The sequence below is a fragment of the Sparus aurata genome, chromosome 1 (assembly GCF_900880675.1).
Source record: "Sparus aurata chromosome 1, fSpaAur1.1, whole genome shotgun sequence".
Taxonomy (NCBI): Eukaryota; Metazoa; Chordata; class Actinopteri; order Spariformes; family Sparidae; genus Sparus; species Sparus aurata.
Window position 1 is genome coordinate 31,041,849 of NC_044187.1, and position 23,460 is coordinate 31,065,308.

A 23,460-nucleotide genomic window follows, 5' to 3' on the forward strand; every position below is an offset into this window, starting at 1 on the left:
CTCACAGGTGTGTGGAAGCTGTGACGCCCGTGTCACCTCGGCCCTGCTCCTCACGCCCGTCCCGACAGCGTTTGAGGACAGTAAATGTCGTAAATGTCGCCGCGCTGTTTCCCACAGCAGGTAGATAAAACGTCCTCGCTTCTTTCTCTCATTCATCTTTCGCCGAAGCCTTCACTGTGAAACTGTAACAGAGACCGGAGATTCAAATTTCCCAAATTTTATTTTTCATCTGTTAAATATACAATTTTTCCCTCATACAATCATTGAGTTGGAATAGAAATTTCAAGATGCATACATAAGAAAACACAACAGCATCGAGCAAGTGTGAAACGTTGTCCTCTGTTTTGTTTTTCCTTCTCGTGTAACGAGTGGGGAGGGACGAGGCACGTCCCTCGTACCACGAGGTTCAAGAGAAAGCTGCTTGCCAGCAATTAAATACAAGTCATACAACAAATACATTCATTGTTATGAGAAAAGTCGAATTTTTTTGACAGCAGCCACTCATACTGAAATGTTTAGGAGCAAGAGTCTGTATAGAAACCGTAAACAGATTACATTCAAGCAACGTGTTTATTACTCGTCCTCCTCCTCCGGACTTCATATTCAAGTTTCGACAATATTCTCTTCTTGAGGCTTTTTAAATATTCCTTCCACTAACAGATTTTGGCAGTAGTGAGAGTTGAAGACACTGAGTTTGTGTTTGTTCAACAGATGTGGTTCTGAAAGCCAACACTGGGTAAAGAGCTGTTTGACCCGGCGATGACGCACTAGTCAAACACTTCCAGCAGTGCAAGTGCACATCTATGTTTTAATAAGTAATCCTACAAGGCAAAGCAAATATTTTTAGACTTTTTTTCCAGGCCAGGACCAACACTGTCCTAGATCAAAAAAAAATAAATAAATCACTATCTGGAGCGCTCTGTGAAACCAGTCCTTTAGTTTCCCAAACACTTGTGGACCACAGTTCTATTGGTTTGTGGTTTGTAAGTGCTTGTTCTTTGGCCATTAGCCCCACTACGAGACCTTGCAGGAGACTACTTCATTAGGTACTTTGGGTGGGTATAAAAAAAAAAAAAAAAAATCTTATCTGCTTCCTAACAATAAACAAAGCCCACCTCTGTGGAAAAGCCGATTATCCAATCAAGTCACCATGGTAACCACAAACAGCCCCAAGGTCTCTGGGAGACACTGGTATGTAAATCTCCCCCAGCTCCCATGCTCCTCTGTTCTCTTCACAAAATGAGGAATTTTCAGGAGTGCAAATTCTTCTTTCTCACTTTCTGTCATTATGTCTTTTCTCTACATTTGTCTTCTCACCAAGGAAATATTCACATTTTCTCGCTTCCCGACCTCCGGATAAAAAAAAACAGATCTGTTGCAGGCGTCTCTCTTCGGTTCTTCTTCCTCACCCGTCTCTCACTACCAAGAGGAGAAAAAGGGACGCTTGCAGTGAAAGGTTTGTGTGAAGGCGTTGCCGAGTGTGACCACGCGTCCCTGGCCGCCTGATCGGCTGCGCTCCACTACCACCCGGGGCATCTGAACCAGCTGGATGGGGCTCTTCCCGTCCTTCAGTGCCTGGGTCAGGTTCAGCACCTGGTGACAAACAGGTTTCATCATGTATGAAACGCAGACATGCAGAAACCATGCGCTGTAAATGAGACGTGAGATAATGCCAAACTTTGCAATCTTGAGATTTCAAAAATTGGGAGGATTTTGAGGGGGGTTCTGGGGATCCTCCCACAGAAAAAAAAAACTACATTGTGAGTTCACTGTAGGGCATTTTTTTACTTTTAATTCTCAGAAAAGAATACAGAATAATTCACCCCTCTGGCTTGAACGTGCTAAAATCTCTAGCATAAATGAATATTCATCCGTTTTTATTAATTCATTCATTTTTTGCCCTCAGAGAATCTTTGCCAACAACTGGCCTGTGGTTTGGCAGCTTCCCAATGGTTACTGACATTGGCACGACCCCTGTGATCGACAGAAAAATCGACGGGGCAGAATATATGAAATGCATGCCCCCCCTCTCCTTTTTAACTCTCCAAATAGAGGCATGAAGGCTTCTTTCCAGGACATCTGAAATTTGCTTGAATATTTATTTCTCTTATCCATTTCTCTGTCCATCTCCCACTCACTGAGGAGGAGGAGGCGCAACATAACAGCAGACTACACGCTGCACAGTGCCAGAAACAGGCTGTGATAAATACAATGGGGAAAAAAGTTGGCGAATGTGGGAGAATTGGGAACCCCTGAAGGAAACCAGGAGAGGGAAATGAAACAAACTGGAGCCGTCAGGGAAAATCAGGAAGGTTGGCAAGTATGGATAAAAAAGGATAGGTGAGTTTTTATTCTTGATCCTGGTGCATTGGTTATTCTTGAGCGTCTCTGAGGCCAACCTGAAGCAAGTTCATGTCTAATGTCTAATGTTCTGTCTAATCACAGCAACACTGGTGACGGTAAATTATGAGAACTGGAGCTGATTGATATGCAGAAAAAAATTCGATAAAAATGAAATAAATAATGATAATATTGCAGATATTTTCACAGATATGGTCTCACAAGTGGGAAGTGGGAATGTAAATTTTTTTTCTTTTCATTATTATTATTTTTTCTTTTTACTGAAAAATACATAAACTGATCTGAATGTGATTGTTTCAACCAGACAAGCATTTCCCCTCACATCTGTAGAATATGATTCGTATGGTTGGGGCATCTCTGTAACACCACAGTGTTAGCACTACGTGAACAAGGGACTTCTTATATGGATGTAATTGTCCATCTTTGGCCATTGTAATCATTGTAACACACTCAGTGGTTATAAATCCAAAAGGAAAGGTGAAGCAGGGCAGCAGACATGGCTGGAGGGTGAGAAACTAGGTCAGAATGGGAGCAAAACATGAAGTGACTGAAAGTGGGGCAGAGAAAAGAGAGCGAGGTAGGATAAAAAAGGAAAGAACTAAAAAGAGGACATAATGAAGAAAAAGAGAAAGTACTGATAGGAACAACAAAAATGCCCACCTGTCCCCTCATGACAGACATCTGTCTCTCAAACATGGTTTTGTCAAAGCCTTTATCCGTCTGAAGAGAAAGACATGATTCATGTTAGTGGGTGTTCTGTGTCTCCACACATGTCACTTTGCTGCTAGAGAGCTGTTTGTTCACATGACTATTACAGAAGACTCATTTTAATCTGCATTAACAGAGGAAGAAAGGAGAGAAGAGGAAAGTTATGAGGCTTCTTCTACCTTGAACATCTCATAGAGGTCCTCACAGAGGTCCTGGACAAAGTTCATGTCAGAGAGGCGGGACAGGACCAGGTCTCTGGTCTCCTGGGAGAAGGCCACCTTAGCCTGGGGGAGCCATGCCCAGTGGAACGGATCTGATGGGCAAACAGGACAGTTTGTCATGATCACAACACACAACCCTCACAGCGCTCTGCGTGACAGGAAACAACCTTCACCTGACACCACAGTCACAGCCTTACTCCCAAACAATTTGTTGAGGGTTGAGAAAGACCGGTTGTGATCAAAACATGGATCTGAAATTCAAGGCTGAGGCTGTTCTGAAAATAACACAAATAAGAACTTCTGATCAGCCCATATCGATTTCAGGCTTAACTCAACTTCCTGTCGTCCTGTTCAATTCTGGTTTAAGCACAACTCACTTCTGGGGTAAGCTCTGGCTTTTCCACGTACAGATACAGATACAGATACAGATGATTTAATTGTTTCAACAGATAATAATGAACTCCCTAATCCCAAATTTCTGTTGCAAGTGTACATTGTCTTGTTATGTTACTGCTTTGTACTGTAAACAACCTTTTGTTTCTTAGCCAGAAGATGCTCAAACGAGGATCTAGAGAGACTCTTTAGGCAGAAAATGAAAGGTAAATAATCCGTTTTAAGCCATTTGGTGGATGGGATATCAAAAGGAAAAATAAGTGTATTCACTTAGTAGCTGGTTGGCTCAGCACAAACACTAACATGAAACAATTTGAAGGTAATTAAATACAACTACTTGCACTACCAGAGCTCAATTATCACAAAATGTTGTACTTTTACAACAGATTTTACATGCATGTCTTTTGGCGATGAAAACAGCCAGGCTAGCCGTTTCCTCCTGTTTCCAGTTTTATTGCTAAGTTAAGCTAATTGTTTGCCGACTCTAGGCTTAACATTTAGAGAACATATGACAGCTGTATCAACCTTCTAATATGAATCTCAGCAAGGATGCAAACAAGAGCATTTTCCCAAATATTCAAACAATTTCTGTAATGTTCACAGGCCTGATTATGTACAGCTTTAGAGTGACAAACTAAAGTAATCTAAAACTTTTCTCTCGTGTTAAAAACTTTTACTGTTGTTATCATTGTGATTTAAATACTTTTGTCATATTCTTCTCTGGTTGCTTGTTACAGCCATTTGATATTTTTCCTATTTTTCTCCAGGGTGAAAGTCTAGATCCACTGTTCACACCATTATTAGTGAGGACAATGTGTTGACAGAGACAGTGAGTAGTGAAGACAGAACATGAAGGATGACAGATGAGGGAGGAAAGAGACCAACGTACAGGCTCTCCATTCGTCCGGATGTTTAAAGGGGAAGGCCAGGCCGTTGTCGATTGCCGCTATCTTGATGCAGGAGTCTGAGCTGCTCTCTCTCCACTCTGCATCCTACAGTGAGGAGAGAGAGAAAGGATCAGAGACGTCACCACCACCAACTGACTGAATGATTAATGACCGATGACCAGTTATTGATCACTGTCCAAAGGCCTGATTAATTGGACAGAGAGATGACAACCTTTGCTCATTAATCAGCACACGGCAAATAATGACTGATGACAGGGAGTCAGATAGTGCTCTGGCTGCTGTAACGAGCAAAGTCACAGGGGCACTGGGTTGTTCCAGACCTGCCATGTCCAAGCTATTGTTTGTGTGTATGGGGCCCTGTGTGTCCTGTTGCAAGTACACAGGTGTGTGTGTTTGTTCAAGCTTTGTTATGTGTGCGTCCTACCAACTTTACTGCAGCTCAAAGCCTAAAGCAGGGTGAGAGCTTGTTATATAATGAATGTGAGCAAACCTTAATTACATGCTGCTTGAACCTCACCTTTTGCCCATCTTCTCCTCCTCCTCCTTCCCCTGGCTTCTCATACTTGATCAACCAGTTGTCATTCCCTCGATCTGAGGAGGAAATGAATAGAAAACGAAAGTAAGGGAGCGTAGCGTGAGAAGAAGTTTCCATATGAACATACGTAGCTGGGAAAAGAGAGTACAATCACAAAGCTGTTAAAATAATTGGCCGTGACGACGGGCGTCAATTTAATTATGACACGCTAGCCTGCAAAAATGTGAACAATGTCTACAAACAACAATGAAAACTCAAGAGAACACTGGTGACAATGGCTGTAAATGGCTTGTGTCCTACAATTCTCAATCCAGAATTAAAGGAAAAGTGAATGTCATGAAGTTGGACTAATGGACTGTACAAAGCTGTGTTTACATTCAGTAAACACTACTTGCATGTCAACACAGACACACCCTCACCTGTGTTTCTAATAACATAGTCCAACACTACCAGCCGCTCAAACTGGGACTGCAGCTGCTTCCTGATGTTCTCGGGTAGAGGTTCTGCTTCGAAGCGCCGCAGCCAGTAGTCCGCCTCATGGTAACCCTCCACAAACAGCTGAAATGAGCCCACCTGCAAACACACAACACATCACATTTGCATAAAAATAAACATTGCACTGCGGCGTTCGGTGTTTGTAGAGGCTAGTTTGATTGTATGGAAATGAGGCCATGTGGTGCAGTGATGCAACAAGGGAAATTGTGATGTCAACAGGCCAAAATGTCCTCATTACATGACTGTTGAAAACTTAAGCCAACTTCCTCATTCTACTTCCTGATCAGATTTTTTCTGTCACTTTCTCGCAGCGTCTACAAAGCTATCGATCACGTTGAAGGCTGCCTCAGATGACAAACAGGGAGCTGCAGAAACATAATGCGTGGTTTGTGTTGTTTTTGATTAAATGTCAAAGCTGGCCCTGAGTGTGAGTACAGTACAATATGAAAGAGATAGGAATACCCAGTCACTGTTTGAAGAAGAGCCTGGTAAAAGAACACATTTCAAAGCAGAGATGACATTTATTCTTTCTCTGACCCATTTATTTGAATAAACCTTGTTTTATCTTTTCAGGGAACACACACGTCAGGCAGTGTGGCACGATTCCTCATACTGTCCTCTGCCAAGGCTGCATCAGCAGCTATTCTGAGTCCTCCACACATTGAGACAACAGCTCTTTTATAACATAATGATGATACAGCAGACCGTGTATATATAAAATATAAAAAGGCCCATGGAAGAAATTGTTTAAATGTGTTGAAAACAAAAAAGATGATTTTATTGTTATTTTTCTCAAAACGAAGCTAGTATGTGTTTCACTCAGTAACATGGAACAAAGAGAAAGAAAAGCTAGTGGAATGTATCACACAGGAGGAGTAATAACAGACTCTCCAGCTGATGCTTAACCTTGACACAAAACAGCTAAAAGCTAGAGACAGTAGACAGTAGAAGGTTACCGCTCTCTGTTACCTTGGGTGGGAGGCCCACTCTGTGGAAGCGTCGTCCCACCTTGGGGACTTTCTCTAAGGCGTACTTCTTCCCCCTGGATTTGGCTCTGTCGATGGCGCTGTAGTGGAACGTCTCGCTTGCCAGATACACCACCTGATAAAAGGAGGAGATACTCAGTTAACACCGGTTTAGTTTTATCTTGTGACTGCTGCGCAATAACTTCTCATACAGCAAAAAAAAGGGTGAAAAAACTTTAAAAGGAAGAACGTGCATGCACTCAGACGGCCCACCTTCGTTTTGGGCACCACTCCCAAGCCAAGCTTGGTGTCAACTAGTGAGGCAGCAGCTTCAGAGAGGTAACCCTGGTTAGGCAACAAGCAGCCTCGGCCGAAACAACACGGACAGCACAGCTAATGACAGAAGGAGAGAGAACGCGGGTGACCAGGAAGCCTTGAGAATATTGTTTTTTATAAAAAGCTGGTTAACAGTGTTACATTTCTCCTTATACTACTTCAGACTGTTTACACACAGATTAAACATGAGACACAACATACCTTGTGAAAATATTTGGTCCATTTAGGGTTCAGGTGACCATAAGGTTCTTCTGACTTTGGTTTGAAAACACCAATGATTTTCTGCAGAAGGAAAAGATACAAAATAAAAAAAAAATTATACATTGAGACAATGGGAAAATACAGCACACACAAGGGCATATTTACAGAATTAAAATCCTTTTGTAATTTTACGAGACCTTTAAAGAGCCAGATTAAAGAACAACAGGCAAGACGTGTAAAGTTATAAGCAGAAAATGTAAAGTGACAGAGGCGCTGCTAACAAGTTAGAGATCAATATCCTTTCTCTGTAGCATACATTAAACTTGTTAATGTCGGGCTAATCGTGCATGCTGGCTATCTGTTATCGATGCGGGCATCGCTGGCTGCATAATTCAGCCAGTCTCTGCTGTAGATTCCTCCTCCTGTGAACATTACAACTTGCGTTAGCTTCTGGATTCTCCTCAAGGGCCGTGTAGAACCACCTCAAGGGGGAATAACAGCAAGCTAAATGTCATTGATTTCGCATCTAATCAATGAATCCATAGAATTAAAATATATTGACATACATTTTTTGATAATGATTCATCGTTTCAATAATTTTTAAGCAAAACTGTCAAACATTTGATGGTTCAACCTTTGTGAATTTAAGGATTTGCTGCTTTTCTTCGTCATTAACTAAAATAAATGTGGAGTCTTTGGGTCGGACAAAAGAAGCTATTTGAAAAACTCACATTGGCTCATGATCTTCAACATTTTAACTTTTTTTTTGACTAATTGATGAATCCATTAACTATGCAAATTTGTATGATAATTATAATTGTTGGTAGCATCCCCATTTAAAACTGGATAGGGAACAGGAATGTAATTTTACACCAATATAAAACAAAACCTAATGTACAATGCAGTCAATTAAAAAGGCTTTCAAAATGTTTTAAAAGCTCTGTAGTCATTCCTCTGCTCCCCGTCTCATTCCTTTATCTCACCCCTTTAGGGTCTTTGACAAAGTAGCTCCCACTGGAACCCTGGGAAATCCTCTCTGGAAAGACGCCATTCTCGATAGCTTGGTCTGCCCTTTGGATAATATCTGCAAACTCAGGATCATCAGGGAAGTGGTTGAAGTCCCCACCGTTGGCACCTACAAAGATAACATTAATTCTCATATTAATATACTAAGCAATCAGAGAGTGCTACAGAACAAAATCTACAACACAATGGTGCCACTTGCCAAAGATATGGTGGTAAAAATGAATGTCATGCAGCAAAAATACATTAGCAGGACCCTTCACATTCCTCCTCATCATCAGGATCGCTGCTCAAAACAGTTATGGAGAAAATCATAACTAAAAACAAATTGTTAAGATTCCTGGTACTTTATCTACATGTTGCATGCTGAAACAGAAATGGTTAAAAGAGTAGAAAGCATATTTCAAAGAGGGAAAGGTAGCAAAACATGAAATCTGGAGGAATGATTTGCAAGTCTGAAGCTAAAATCACAGATCATTACGGCTCAGCAACCAATCAATTTCATCACCTGTTTTCACCTGTGTCATAGCATTTACAGATGTTATTATGTATTTGTGTATGAATACTTAATAAGGTTTTTTTTTTTTTTTTAATCCTCAAGTCATCTTTTTCTCAATAAAAAGAGTTTTTGAAAAAGGTGAAGAGATTTTTAAAAAGCCCCCACACAAACTTGTAGTTTGATAATTTTTTTTCCAACTGAAAATTATCTGTATGGTACGAATAATTTATCCAATCTTTTCATCTACTGTCTCTCCTCTAATTACCATTCGTTGTATGCTCACAGTTTGTATGCGAGAGGAAACCAGAACCATTCATCCTCCCTGGGACTGGAAGTATTCCCGAGCACACACGGAGTGAGTGGTGGGGTACAACCTGGACACACATTCACACCTACGGGCAATTTAGAATCACCATTTCAACAGTCTTGCTCATCTTTGGTCACACAGGTTGATTGCAGGCGCAGACGGAACATGCAAACGAACCTTCTTACTGCTACCAGTCAGAAAATAACATTTGCTATTGCCTTGCAGATCTGACATGATTATCTGGATGTGACTGCTCTCTAATGGATATGGGGCGCTGATTATTCCTTTGATGAAAGCCCAGTCGTATGACATGGCATGTTCTAGCCTCTCCTTCTCACACTGGGGAGAGCAGTCAGCTGACAGAAAGGCTCCATATGCTCTGTATCAGTCACACTAAAGTCACAGTGGGATGTGGGGAGAGATGAAGGGACAGACGGGGGGTGGGGGGTGGGGGGAATGGACAAAGGGATGTGAGGACAGTTAACATGCCATTTGTCACAGAGAGATAAGAGGAAACAAAGATAGCTTTGAAGCCAATTCACTTGAAGACAGCTGAGAGAGCCTAATCAAAAAGGAGGAAGGAGAGAATAGAAGGATGGAGATATGCAAAAATGACAACAGAGACCTGAGTTATTTCAAAAGCAGATACATGTCAGGGTTTACTTTGGCCAGGAGGCCTGACTGGATACATTAAAGGTCCATTGTGTGGGATTAAGGGGGATCTACTTGCAGAAATGAAATACTTATTTCATAATTGTGTTTTTATTATTGTACAATTACCTGAAACTAAGATTTGTTGCTTTTTAGTCCCCCAGACAAGCTATCGTTTTGCACTGCCTTGTTTCTACAGTAGCCCAGAACTGACAAACCAAACGGTGGCTTGTCTGTGGGGCGTTTGTGTTCTTAGCGTCCACCGTAGACGAGGGTGAGACAGGAAGTATTCAGTTGGACTTTTACAATATCTTACCACCCACACTGTGTTTGTTAACACGTTGGGTGATTTGTGTCTTCCAGTTCAGTCCGTTTTCATTCAACCGAGAACCGGCCACAGTATTATCACCAACAGCTCCCTCTTGAAAAAAAACACACTACTGCATTTTTTATGTTTTCGAGGTCTGTGCATGAGGTGCAGCTCAAGATAGAGCTAGGGGTTACACAGCTGGGCTGTGCTTGTGTTTTGTGCGACATTGGCACTCAGGAAGCCTTGTTTATACTATGAAATGATTAAAATTCTGCTTAAAGAGTAAACCTGAAAGTTAAGTACAGAGGATTTTAAGAACAAAACTAACTTGGGCAAACTTCAGCAACAGGTCATACCATTAACTGTAAACCACTGCCTGACACACACAATTTACATCAGTACAGATTTCGTTCCCGATCTTGAGTTGGAGTAACATAAAGGGTATGTTACGTCTTAAGTGTTAAATGCTAACATACCTGGTATTGTTCTTATAATATTGTCACTGGACACTGTATTATACCAATTGGAAAATGCTTGATATTAGAAAGACATGCTATCTGTGATCCCCTGTTCTTGTGTGTGGTATGTCATTCAAGTTGATGTATAGCCAGCAAGTTGTTATTGCCACCCTGCCACTGTACGGTAAAGTGTGGCCATGAAGGTGTCTTTCTGTCGATCTGAAGGGAAGCTGATCGTTATCTAAAAACAGCTCCATCTCGACTCTAATATGGGTGTAATATGCTGTCAACGCAGAGCTAAAGATAGATTGCGATACAGTCCTGCTAGATGCCTCTGATTTACAACACAATTCATCCGCGTGTTCGACAGCGCTGACACAACATTTTATCATCGTCATTTCATTTCCCACAATAGATTCACTACATTTATTCAGCTGTCATGCCTGATGGAGGATGTATGCTTGCACTGGATTGTTCGTGTTGATGAAAGTCTACGATAATGTCATTGTGTAGTGTGACTGCAGGAGGCACAGATGTCTCCCTCTTTCCATTCTTCTCACCCCGCTGAGAGTAAACACACGTGCATACTTTCTCCCTCCCCAACGTCCTCACAATCATCATCAGCATCATCATCACGCACTGTACCCGTCCACAGAGTGTTTGCCTGTCCGACCTGCGTGTGTTTGCTCGCACAAAGGCCTTATGCATATTTAATGTCGGCCCCGGAGCCCTGGGTCAGTTAATGGCCCCAGCAGAGCGCTTTCACAGCAGAGTGCAACTCACTCAGAGCTCGAGAGACCCGCTGACCTGCAGTGAACACAGTGTGAGCCGTTGCACTCTGAGAAGACATGTGGCCACACTAAACTTTACACACAAGTTTATACATGCTGCAATATAGCAGTCCTATGCTTGGACTAATACATGAATAAATATATCAATGTAAGCAACTCAATCAAGATAAACCATATTTTGCGTAACGTAGACTTGGCAGATTATATGAATGCAAATATTGGCTGGTTTACGGTCGGCTCACGTGAGATATGCATTGGTAGAATTCAAATACGAGAACTTGGCATGACATTTTATCTCAGCTCTCCCTCCCTCTGCGTGGCTCCTAATTTATAATGCACTGAATAAAAATGGTACCGCAATTCTACACCTGAACGCTATTATACTAAAAGGCCACAGGAAACGGGACACTAACACCCGCGAATTCTGGCTCAGCGCGTCTACCTGTGGCCTAGATTTCTGGCCCCGATAGATCCTGCTCAGACAATAGACCTCTGCAGGGAGAGAACGACCAATGGAAGTAAACATAAAAGGGAAACAAAAATGCTCGAAACTATACCGCGAGGTTACAAAGAAAGGTGGGCGGCATGAGGGGGAGAGGTGTTAAATCCAATTAGCAGTCAAGTCAGAATATGTGCCGCTTCCATGGTGACTAGATCACCCTTTTCTCCTTTACCATGTTTTCTTCTTTTTATAGTCCAAAACAGACCTGGCGATGCAAATATGCAACACTGACATAGCAACAGATAAGGCTGGCAAAAAATAGATTCTTTAACCTGTTGTTGAGAGGAGGAAACCTGAACACTAAACGCATCTGAACTTCTACGAACAACAAAAAAATTGAGGAAAAGAAACAACTCAAGATGAATCAATCAGTCAATCATAACAGTTTGTTATGGGGGGGGGGGGGGGGGGGGGTGTTACAGTAGGGCCATTATGCAACCAATGACTATTAACTGCACTTTGGACCTGTGTGTAGTGTTCCAGTGCCACCTCATATCAGACACATGGATGATAACATGCAGCCATTACATCAGCTGACTGGAAACACTAACAGAGTCGTCACACAGACAGGTTGATACACTCAATCTCCATGCAAACACGAGCCAAATCCCTTCAGCCTAACACAGATGTAAGGACACTTTTCGTAACCTTCACACAGTTGTCTGTCTGTGAAACCAGGTAGTTTTTTTTTTTTTTAACTTTTACTTTTGATCCTTAATATCCAACATTGAGGTTCCCCACGTCAGGGCCCAGACCCTCCAGGGGCCCTTGGTTGACTCCCAGTGAAGACCATGTTGCATTCACTGTCAGCCACACTCGTAACCTAACCTAGTAACGTTAATCAACCTCTGCAATCTTACACTGAGCCATATGCGACAACAAAATGCTCCTCATGACATAGCCTTATTGAGCATAGGTTCCTGTGATAGCTGCCTACTTATCCACCGGTACTTCCTGTATAAGATTTCACAGTCATCGATCACAAGCAATTACCTGGGGAGGACAAGGTGTCTTTATCCGACGACGAGCTGTGTCTGTTCCGCCTGCTCCTCTTCTCTCGTACACCCCGCGGAGACGACGAGCTTCCTGCTAGGCACGGTAACAACAGCGCCTCTTCCCCGGAACCATCCGTCTCCAGCTCGGTCAAGACGCTTTCACAAGAGTCCGAAATGCGGACGGCGACTCCAGGGTTCGCCGCAAGCCCCAAACTTAACCTATTCCTGTCAAATAATACCGTCGGAGGGTCCGAGGAGTGAAAGTTACACTCCGAAGTAGGCACCGCTGTCGCCCCGGTGTCCAGCGCTGGCTCGGCTGCCTCTGTCGGGTCGCATTCTGACATCATTGTTACCCCCCCTTTTTTTTTTTAAACAAACAGTTATATGTACATTAACTTACATTGAATTTTCCTTTAAGCTGTCAGCCTTCCATTTTAAAAGACTCCCTTCTTTCCACGAGTACATAAAGCCCAGATAAATGATTGGAAGGCAGCTGGTCTCTCTCCCTCATATGTCCACATAATCCTTCCTTCAAGCTCCTCTCCGCTGCTTCCTATCTGCCTCACTGCGCATGCGCCGCACAAAGGTACACCGTTGGCTGAGGTTGCCTTCAGGTGCTCCGTGTGAAGTCCGTCCTCTCGCAAATTGAAGACGTTAGCACTTTGCTCGGTTGAATTCGCTCTTGATTAGAACACCCGGTGAAAACAGTCCACACGTGTCAAGTTAACGTGACTGGGCTACAGCGAAATATACATGTCTATATAAAAAATGCCTAAACAGTCAACAAAAGACTAATATGGCACGTTATTGCTGGTAAAAAGCCGCTTTCATGGGTTTATGAGTCACTAGGTTTAGTTAGGATTACCTGTTGGCCTGCTTTGAAAACAGCGTTGCACTTTCTTTGGCCAACTCTTCCGCTTCGGCGCCTCTATTCTAAGGTAACTTACACTATGAATAATTCACAACACACCACAGAAAACTTGAGCAACATTAACCGCAGCCAGACTTGGTTTAATCAGGAATCAAAGCATAGTGCTCGTAACATTACTGGTGTAACGAGTGTTACTAATTAAAAAGCTCCGTTACACAACCCGCACTATTATATCGCTATTTAATCCGTCACAATTCAAAATGTTTCATTTTTCATCAAAGTAGAATGATGCGTTCACTGTCCATTCATTGACTGCCTTTGAAATGTAGCAGTAACCTTTATGGCCACTAGATGTCGACAGTGATACACAAATAAAGACCAGTGCAGAGTGTTGAGTGCCACTCAAAACGACTTCTCCTTCGACGTTTGGCCTATTTTAACCATTCATTAATTTCCTTTCATGTAAACCAGTACTGATGCTCCTTATAGACCCAGTTTGAAGTTGTCTGTTCCTCAGTGAGTGCCGTCATTCTTAATGTTTGGCCAGCACATGTGTTCCTGCCCTAACCACTGACTGTCTCTAAACTTGATTTCAGAACCACGAGTGGTTGTTTTCTGGTTCACCCATCACCAGAGAAAGAACTTTTCTGTAGTTTGGGTCCCTGGAGGATTAATGCAGGTTCCTAAACTTGCCAGGTGTAATACAGTAACTCTTCCTCTGTCCCCTTATGGTTTCTCTCTTTTCATTATATTCTCAGAGAGCCCATAATTCCCCCAGAGCACCTCACTCTCCCTTAACCCCTCAGCCCCTCTCCACCTAGATCTCGGCCCCTCCATGCCGCCCATCTCTCTAACAAGGGAGTGAAGCTGAAACACATGCAAATGAGCAGTCAGCCAGCTGGTATCACAGCAGTCATGTGATCTATCAAGGTAGGGGGTTATGGGGTGAAGGAGAGAGGAGGGCGAGGGGGGGGGAGGAGAGTGCAGGGACAGAAGAGGAAGGAGGATGAAGGAGGGATCTGAGGGGGATGAGAAGGAGATGGACAGGTTCAAAGACATGCTGTAAAGACACACAGGCATCCCTGTGCCAGCTCTTTGCTAGATGTTTAAATAATCCCATCAGCCCCCTCTCCCTTTGTCCATCAGCTCACTTTGTACTGCTTCTGCCTCCCTTTATCCTTGAAATGCTTTATTTCTGTATCCATCTACGCTTCAAGGACAAATACCTGAAATGTCACCTGTGTGACACATGACACTTTACAGAGAAGCACACCGCTCTCTTTCTCCGTGTGTGTGTGTGTGTGTGTGTGTGAGTCTGTCAAACGTACGTACTTCACCCACCACTGGGTGACAAGCCCCTGCAGCAGTGTGCATGAATGCCTGTGTGTATGTGTGTGAGATCTGTCTGTGCCTCACTGACTGTAGTACCCATTCCAGCAGATTCTGCTGGCATAAGATCTGGTTTACTCTGCCAAAAACAACCACCAATCCGATCTACCTTCCTCCCTCCTTTCCTCCTTTCCTTTCTTCCCTCTCCCTTCCTCTGGCTGTGTGATGGGGGACAACCCTATGGCTCGACTTCATTTTATGTGCATGCGTGTTGTCGGCGATTAGGGTATTTGATTTGATTTGTTAGTCTGCGAGCAAATACATCCACTCTGGAATGCCAAAGCAGGAGCATGTGGGCTCCTGATTACAGTGTCTGCAAAGTTCACCACAGAGACGGAGACATCCACCAGAATCTGCCGTTATGATGTTTAAAAATGCTTTTATTGATACTAACAACTTTCTACATGCAAAACCCATTCATATTATAAAAGTGAATCACACACTCACGTGACATCAAGGGATCATCACACATGTATAAATAATTAATTTTATTCATATTCATTTATTCATTTTCTAATTTTGGGCCAATACAGAGGCTGTGCGTGTCTTTTGTGTGTCAGCTTCAGTCCATTCTGGCTCAGGCTGGCGTCTGTGAAGGAGCACTGCACTGCAGTCACCTGTTACCTGTCAAGAGAGATGCACACAGAGGAAGACATTCAGAAATAATGTGTGTGTGCAGTCCTTTCCTGCACGTGTGTGTGTGTGTGTGTGTGTGTGTGTGTTCGTGTGCGTGCATGCGTGTGTGTGTGTGTGCTTCCTAGTGGGAAGGCAGTACCTCTCGGACCAAACATCTTCAGGTAGCAGTGTGAACAGTATGGCTTCTCGTCATACTGAAACACAACCAGCAGGACATATTTACTGCAAAATCCTGCTCCTATTTAAACACGTTTTCACTGTTTTTCTCTACACAATTCCTCATCCATTCTCCTCTTATACCTCGGCATGTTGTCCAGCTGTGAGCTGTCTGTTGCACTTTTGACACTTCAGACACAGAGGGTGGTAGTCCCTCCCTAAGGACCTCTTCTTCTCACCTGTACCAAAGAAAAATGAGAGCTGTGTTACAGAGAGGCAGGGTGGGATATCTGAAGGAGACCTATTATTTTCTATCTTGTTTTTTTTTTTTTATCCCATTCCTTCATTTTATTGTATATGTTCTTGTGCATGTCGAAGATCTTGAGTCTTTAAAAGTCCACACCAAGAGGAGCTCCTCTCTCCCACAGAAAACACTGCTCCTGAAACGCCTCGTCAGCAGTCCCGACCTTTAATTCTGTGACTTTGTGACCTCACACTACGCCACCAATCTACGCCAAGCAGCCAATTTAAATTTAATTTAAGTCATTCAAGAATTAATTTAATACCACTGAGCTGCTGTTGTTGGCGTGGCTGGCTCAGGTGTGTGTGAGCTGACCAATCAGAGCCGAGTGGGTATTCAGAAGTGTTGCCTTAAATAGACAGTAGCTAAAAAAAAACGAGCGTTCCAGACAGAGGGGGAATACAGTCCTGCAGCATTGGACAGTAGATGAAAACTGATGTGTGTTTTGAGCATTGAAGCATGTAATGCTATTCTAGTAGTAACACAAATAAAAATTCTGAACCCAAAAATGAGCACAATATGTCTCCTTTGTCCAAAAGGTCAGCGGAATTTCGCACGCGGACATTGTATTTGTATAACATCATGTCTGGGTACTCTGGAAATGTGGGACAATCACGGCAATTAAATAAAAAAATGTTTTTCATTGAATTTACAGGAAACAACGTGATTCGACTGTCTGCCTCAGAACACAGACTGTTACACTCATCAGTGCAACTAGACCAAAGAGGGCTGGTGCTGGAGGAAAAGAGGTAAGTAGGCCAGGTCACATCAGAGAATTTTGAACTTAGCTGGCACTTGAACAGGCAAGCAAAACACGCGATACAAGAAAAAGATAACAAAATAGACTTGAAATGGCTGCCGTAAGTGCTGTTGTTTGTCTAATAATGAGGTTGGAGTGTAATAGAGAGACAGAAGGTAAGAAGGAAACCCAGAGAGCAGTGTGCAAGCTTGTCTGGCTAGACCCACATCCTGTTGTTATCGTGTACATGCAGTCGTGTGTGTGTGTGTGTGTGTGTGCGCGTGTGCTTGAAAGAGAAGGAGAAAGAAGCCTTATTTTAGTCCTCTAAACAGAGAAAAGATCCAGATATATCGGCGAATAGACCTGTAAACCTTTGTAGCATGAATATCAAAGCCCCGTTTATAGGGCAGATATTTTGACTTGTCAGTAGTGGCAGTGTGAGTCACTATGCGCACGACAAAACAAGTCCTATAAAGGGTCACTATGTAATTTTGGAAGGTTGAATTCAAACACAGAATTGAGGTAATAAAACAAAATAAGGTCCCCAGAACTTTGGGCCTCATTCATGAACTGTTCTTTCGAACAGATTTGTTCGTAAGTCCCACTTACGAAGATTTTACGAAGATTGTGGCATTTTTCTTATCCAGGATCTTAAGGAACCTCTTAAGAACAACTTAAGAAAGAATCTTAGAAGATTCTTAAGAAGATATTGGTGAATGAAGCCCATTGTTTTTGGAGCTAGAATGGTGGCAGGGTTCTGCCAAATATAAACAAAGCTAAACAGATTGGTATTGTGTTGTCATAGTGCACCTTTAATACCGGCGCATCTAAATGGAATGCAGCCATCGTTAGCAACATTAGGCACACCTGTGTTCGGCGGGTCATGTCCACTGTAACAGAGGCCTGTTGTGAATTTTGTAAAATATGTTTTCACCCGTTCATTCCCTTCCTTTAATCTTCTGAACTTACATTTTGGTGATGAGTTCTGTGTTAACGGCCAAACTGTTTTTTTTTTTTCCAAATTCATCAACGTTTTCCTATCGCGGCAACTAAAAACAGACAACCTTAAAGGGAGAGAGAAAATAAGCGAGCAGCACAGACAGAAAATGCCAGACAGAGGAAGAGTAAAAAAAAATAAAAATTAAAGAGGTCAGACTCACCAAAGTAAACGGGCTTCCCACAGATTGGACAGTAGCCTACCATTATGGTATGTAATTATTTATTGTATAGTGTGGGGTGTGTGCACTTTAGCCGGCGCGGTGAGTGAATTCGTCCCCCGAGAGCGTACGAGTGCACATGAACGTGTGAGCTGAGACCTGACAGGAAAACCGTTAAACTGCAGCGATGTCGGCGTCCTGTGAAGTCAAAACCAGGATGTGGTGAGTGAGACGTCACAGGAAAGAGAGAGAAAAATGTGATTTGAGAAGTAAATACTATCATCAGCGGAAAAAAAAAAAAAAAACAGGAGACAGCCGGCATCCTCAATGATTTCTTTTTTATGTGATAACAGATATAAAGGCGTGTAATTAAGCCTCGTTTTGGAGTCGATGTACATATGTTTATAGGAATGCTTTGGGTGGCCGTGACACTGCAAGGGGAGAACGGAGAAGAGGAGAGAGGAAGAAAGAAGGGTGAGGAGGGAAGGGACAAAAACAGCTGTCAGCAGCTCAGATTCCCAGCTATCTTCTCTCCTTTCCTGCTGTTTTCGCCCTCTTTTCTAGATTAAAAACAAGGAGTTGATCCTTTCAATTGAAAAGGGAAACCTGACACTTGTGCCTTTCTCTCCCTCACCCTGCCGATCCCTTCTCCCCCCCCCCTCTCTCTCTCATTCCCTGTCACATACTCACACACATGCACGCCCACGCTCACTGACTCACACAGACACACACCATACACCCATTTATACTCTCTCTCTCACACACACACAGACACACAGACACACACACACACCAAAAAGGCTGTACTTCTCCTCAATGACATCACATAAAGAGGCTGCAGCCAAAGAGCAGAGGGAGAGGCAGGGTGAGGTTGGGTTGGTTGAGGGACAGACTGGGGGAGGTGTGTCAATGTGTGTGTGTGTTTGTGTGTGCGTGGGTGTGTGTGGAGGCGGTTATCCCTCGGGGTAGGTGATGGAGGTGGACCTGGGGAGGGACAGGGGTGAGAAGAGATGAGCGAGACAAGGATGGAGACAGTAGCCGGCCTCAGCTCAGCGGGGACAAAGAAGATGAACTCCCATGAACTTCGCAGAGCTGAACAGGGCCCGCTGAAGTCGGCGCGGAGGACAGGCAAACGTCTGTGTGCTTCGATCCCTATCGCCGTCAGTGGAACTTGTTTCTTGCTCATGAAGGACTGTAAAGAGACGTAGGCTACAACTGCATGATAGCAGTGGAGGAAGAAGTGTTGTGATCGTTTAATGAAGTCACAAAACCTCAAAAGTAAAAATGTGGAACCGAAAATTTGAATTAAGAAAACAGCAACATTTCCTCAGAGTATTTAAAGGTAAATAGCTCGTTATTAAAAAAAAATTGCTCTTGTCTGCATAACTGTAAGCCTTTATGCATCATTCCATGTTGGTTAGTTGTTTCAAAACATTAAAGGGGAACTCCACTCATTTTGCACTTCGTAGTGTGTTTACAGTTCTTGGATTCTTTAAAGACAACTACGTACAAAGAACTAAGCATACCAGACCTCTAAAGCCTGCTGCTCATCTCTGCTTGAGGGAAAACTGAACCAAACCGAACTCTGGGCTGGGGAGCTGCATAGTATAGGAAACATAGGCACCATGTTTTGACAAGACAGGAGAATAAATGCAGTGAAGAAAATTAAAAAAGGATTATTTTTTTTAAAAAAAACGTCCGTCATGAGTCCGAAGTAAATGCCAAATCTGTGGATTACTTTTAAACTTTATTTTATTTGCAGCAAAATACAAATCAAATGTTACACTTAATAAAGTATAATGACAACTACAGGGGTTCTAAACAAAATATCAAGAAGTCAATGCTTATTGAAGGCCAGGATGTAAAACAGTACAGACAATTGACTCAGAAACAATCCTGAGAGTGATTCAAAACAAGTGAAAACCAACAAGATTTGGTAGCAAAAACCATGTTTAAGAAACTCAGTAAGGGTAAGGATTAATGTAAAAAAAAAAAAGTAAAAATCAGTGTGGTATTTCTGTTAAAGGAGGGAATTTCTGGAACTTGAACTTTAAATGAAAATTTGCAATGATTTATTTGACTAATATGTATGATCAAAATGTCCTTTACCTATATATGTATGTATGTATGTGTGTGTATATATATATATTTATATATATATATATATATATATATATATATATATATTACACCCGTGTGCAATATTTGTGATGTTTTAACATGTATTTAGTCAGCCTTCGCACATCACAAAAACGTCTGCGTATCATTTCTGCTGCTGATGAACTTCAGAGGGCTATGAAATATATGAAGTATTTCGTCATTTGCATATTTGCCAGCATCCCTCTCCTGTGTGTCACGCTTTGCAGAGGGATGGAATACCAAGTAGCTATTTCATCTGACCAGCCTTCCCTACAGGATAACCTATCATGTCTCTCCATCAGCATTCATTGTGTGTGGACAGCGCTCGGAGAGTTACATCCTGGATCTGAGGCCTATATGCATCCGCAGCTTACATTGTTCTACATGCAAATGATGATGTCATGATTTTAATAGAGAGCAGATAGTGAATATGCACCAAAAAAAAAACAAAATGCTGAGATTGGAATCACTGGAGTGAGAAGGAAATGGCTAGAAGGGGAAGCAGAGAGGATTTCCACAGGTTGAATCGGAGGAAATGTAAAGGAAATTAAAAAGAAAAGGGGGAGTGGAGCATGGAGAAACAGAGGCAATGCAATTGTGAAATGGAGAGAGAAAGGAAACAAGAGGAGACAAGAGAGGGGGCGTTAAAACCACATTTCCCAGAGGATCTTTTGGTAAAGCTGCATTGAGAAAACTGCCAAAACTCTTAACACACATTCCGGCACTGGCACGCACCTATGCAAGGTTCACTTCTGCCAAGTCATATGAGATACACCGACACACACTGGATGGAGAGATGTGGGAATATGTGTGCACGTGTGTGTGTGTGTGAGCAGGATTTATAGTAACATTCAGAGAGCGGTGGAAACAGACAGAGCTCGGAGGAGGGAGAGAAACACTGGCTCCGCTCCTCCGTCTCCTCTGGTGGGTTGGATCTTGCCGAGGCCAAACCCTCCGATGCCGGCTCTGAGAATTGTGTGCGGGGGGGACACAGGAAGAGGCTCAGGAAAGAAAACGGCTGGAAGGATTCCTTCTTCCCACACATAAATGCACTCTTGATCACATGTGCGAACACATGAAAGTAGACACACACACACACACACACACACACACACACACACACACACACACACACGGAGCAAAAGGAGCCTTTGGAAGGCTTCGTTTTTTTCCCCACTCACTCTCACACACCCACTCATCATCACGTTTCAGTTCTTGGCATCCTCTTTTCTCCTCCGAGCCCAGAATATGACATGGCTTTGGGGTTACATCTCAGCTGCATACACACAATCAGCCTCGCAGTACAAGACATATGGCAAACCAAATCAAGCGGCGTTTCAAACGTTTGACAGATGAAGATAACCAAAGGACCACATGGTGATTTACTTTGTGGTACCTGTTTGAAGAAACTTTTTTCGCTTTCCCTTTGATAGTTTCATTTGCCAATGTGAAAATATCAGTTTTCAGAATTACTTTTCCTTGCTTCTTTTTTAAATCATTAGACTGTCAATGAAAGGCGAACAGCTTAAGGATTCCTCACTGAGCCAAGGAGAAAAAAAAAATCTCTCACCCTTCACTGTTTCAAAGACATTCTGGTGCACATTTGGCACAGCCAGTTGGGTATTTTGGTGTGCTGTGCACCATGGTGTGGCGAGCCATTTCTGGGGGTGTGTTTTCCACAAATATCCCCCTCTGTGACGGCCTTTCTGGAGTCAGCCGATCTAAAGGCTATAATCCTCTACTTAGGGTATGAGCGGTTGGAAAAGTCAAGAAAATAAGTCCTTGTTTTTCATTATTAATCTGGCAAAGCCTATAAGTCCCCTCATGCCTCTATGTAGTGATATGATTATGGCACAGTGACTATTACTACGTGATTAGTAGCTGTGAGTAGCTGGGTCAGTCAGATGGCATTAGGGGATATTTTGTTGTTTTGTATAGTCTGTACAAAAACCAAAAAAACAGAGGGATGTTCTTTGTTTGCGTGTGTGTGTATGTGTGTATGTGTGAATGTGTATGCCAGTAGCATAAATTGTGTTTATGCCACTCCAGCTCTCAGTTCTCTATAGGGCTGATATACAATGCCAATCTTACTAAAACACATGCAACAAGAACTAAACTAGTGGCTTTCACTCGTTGTTGTGATGGTATTAACTTCAAGAGCTGCTTACCAAAAGGGAGTTGGCTAAACACTGCGGAGGCCAAGTTGAGATTTTTATTACATCTTTAGTCTTGCTAGTATATTGGCGGGTCCAACATTTTCGTCCAGACTGGACTATCTTCACAACCCTTGGACGGACGGCTTTGAAATCTGGTAGTTTTCATCTACCACCAGCAGGTCACAATTTCGACTCACTCTGTGAAATATCTCAACATCGCCAAGATGGAAAAGCAAAGCAATTTGGCACACAAACATGTATGTGCTCCTGCAGACTCTCCTGGATTTAGCCCTGGTCAAATTTCCAATGCGTGCAGTGCCTTCATTTATAGGCCAAATACCCTGCAAATATACTGACATTCCCATTGGCCTTTACTCTCTATTCAGTGCTAATACGCACATGTTAACATGCTATCATGCTAAACTAACTTGTACTCAGCATTCTAGCATGCAGATGTTAGCATTTAGCTTAAACTATCAAGGTACCTCAAACCTACAGCCTCACAGGGCTGCTAGCTTGGTTCTTTGGTTGTCAACACACCAGAGGATATTTTTCCAAAGTGGGACAACTGATGTCCAATGTTTTACTTTTTGGTAACACACTGTGAGCCTGCTGGTGGGCCAGTCATCACAAACTCACACCATGCAACAAATCATTGATCAAACCCACAATGCTGTGTTTTAAATCCTAATAGGGACTGTTTATCTTTGAGAGCTGAATATATGTCGGGCTGAATTTGGCGTAAATGTGTATAAAATCTAAAAATCTGAGCGAATGATGTGACCGAAAAACATGGGAGGTGTAAATATCAGTGTTAACATTGATGAGTTGGAACAAAGTGATAACAGAAAACAAAGTATTATATGACAAAAAAACAAGGTTGAAGCCGTGTGTTAAGGGGGGCGATGTGCTCATTATACACCGTTTCAAACTTCCAGAGTCGGCCTCAGTCACTCAGCAGGGTTTTGAGTGTATAGCACTTAGTTCTCAAGGCTGGTCCCACCTATTGTTTAGATCTGCTTGGGGAAACAGAAAGGCAGGCAGAAGGAAAGAACCTAATGTGTTGCTTCTTGCCTGTGCATTCTTGGCATAGCTCTTTGCCCTTTTCATTTTTTGACTGTGATTTTTTTTTCTCCCTTGCTTTAATAGTGAAGCCAAGGGTCCACAGCCAGCCAAGTCCCACCGCTCCAGTCTGGCTAAGCCACAGAAAGCTTGGCTTCCTCTACTCTCTGCTCTCTCATTCCCCATGTATGACTA

The 23,460-nt window shown here is 42.7% G+C and overlaps 2 protein-coding genes across 2 annotated transcripts; both read right to left on the minus strand.

Annotated features, from left to right (window-relative positions):
- Positions 1-201: 201 nt before the first annotated feature.
- Positions 202-13,271, minus strand: pi4k2b (phosphatidylinositol 4-kinase type 2 beta). Its single transcript, XM_030431055.1, has 11 exons — positions 12,658-13,271; positions 8,107-8,258; positions 7,124-7,204; positions 6,860-6,979; positions 6,591-6,722; positions 5,546-5,699; positions 5,109-5,182; positions 4,573-4,675; positions 3,249-3,382; positions 3,022-3,081; positions 202-1,593 (listed from the first exon to the last, which is right to left on the minus strand). The coding sequence occupies exons 1-11, from the start codon at positions 13,004-13,006 to the stop codon at positions 1,420-1,422; spliced, it is 1,533 nt and encodes a 510-aa protein (XP_030286915.1). The 5' UTR covers positions 13,007-13,271; the 3' UTR covers positions 202-1,419.
- A 2,007-nt stretch (positions 13,272-15,278) lies between these two features.
- Positions 15,279-18,060, minus strand: LOC115589885 (cysteine-rich protein 1). The gene is made up of 4 exons (XM_030431056.1): positions 17,912-18,060; positions 15,856-15,950; positions 15,695-15,749; positions 15,279-15,543 (listed from the first exon to the last, which is right to left on the minus strand). The coding sequence occupies exons 1-4, from the start codon at positions 17,952-17,954 to the stop codon at positions 15,533-15,535; spliced, it is 204 nt and encodes a 67-aa protein (XP_030286916.1). The 5' UTR covers positions 17,955-18,060; the 3' UTR covers positions 15,279-15,532.
- Positions 18,061-23,460: the final 5,400 nt, after the last annotated feature.